The sequence below is a fragment of the Crocuta crocuta genome, unplaced genomic scaffold (genome assembly GCF_008692635.1).
Source record: "Crocuta crocuta isolate KB4526 unplaced genomic scaffold, BGI_CrCroc_1.0 scaffold9, whole genome shotgun sequence".
NCBI classification, from domain to species: Eukaryota; Metazoa; Chordata; class Mammalia; order Carnivora; family Hyaenidae; genus Crocuta; species Crocuta crocuta.
Window position 1 is genome coordinate 1,939,477 of NW_027551567.1, and position 671 is coordinate 1,940,147.

Genomic DNA, 671 nt, shown 5'->3' on the forward strand with positions numbered 1-671 from the left:
CTGATTTTTTTTATATTCTCGGTGGGAAGCCCTTTGAACCATAAACGCACACTGAAAGGCAACTGCTATGGAGCCTGAACCTCTGCAGTGCATTCTCGGGAGTTTTCTTCTCTGGGAGCTTCAGCTTGTGTCCTAGGCACGCTGCTCTGGGTGGGCGCCTGGGCCGTGCAGCGCTGGGGGGAGGGGGGAGGCAGCCCGCTTGGGACTGGAATCCTCCCCAGGACTGAAAGCTAGAGAAAGCCACCCAAGGTAGGGTGTGTGTGTCGGAGGTGGGTAGGGAATAGGTTCTTAGGGTGCGCAGGCCCCCAGCTCTCTGGCCTGTGCGGGGACCACGTGCAGGAGGAGCGCGTGGGGGCCCCTGGCGCGCAGCCGCGGTGGGTGACTGCGCAGCGTCCCAGGGCCCGGGGTACCCGGCGTGTGCCACCCAGAGNNNNCTCTGCGGGCTCCCTCCAGCCTCCAGACAAAACCCCAATTCAGAAAGAGGTTGCGAGCGGCAGGCGAGGAGGTCTGACCCCCGCCAGGGTCCCCCCCGCCCCCGGGACGGCCGGCCTTGGGAGCGATGAGCCAGGTGCTGGGGAAGCCGCAGCCGGAGGAAGGCGACGACGACGAGGAGGATGAGCTGGTGGGGCTAGCTGACTACCGGGACGGGCCCGACTCCTCGGACGCCGACC

General features: G+C 65.8%; 1 protein-coding gene across 1 annotated transcript in view; it reads left to right on the forward strand.

Annotated features, from left to right (window-relative positions):
* Window positions 1–440: 440 nt before the first annotated feature.
* The window catches only part of RRAGD (Ras related GTP binding D), a 41,267-nt gene continuing 41,036 nt past the window's right edge, over window positions 441–671 (forward strand). The window contains exon 1 of the mRNA XM_077750279.1: window positions 441–671. Within this exon, the coding sequence (XP_077606405.1) occupies window positions 560–671 (112 nt within the window). The 5' untranslated portion in view covers window positions 441–559.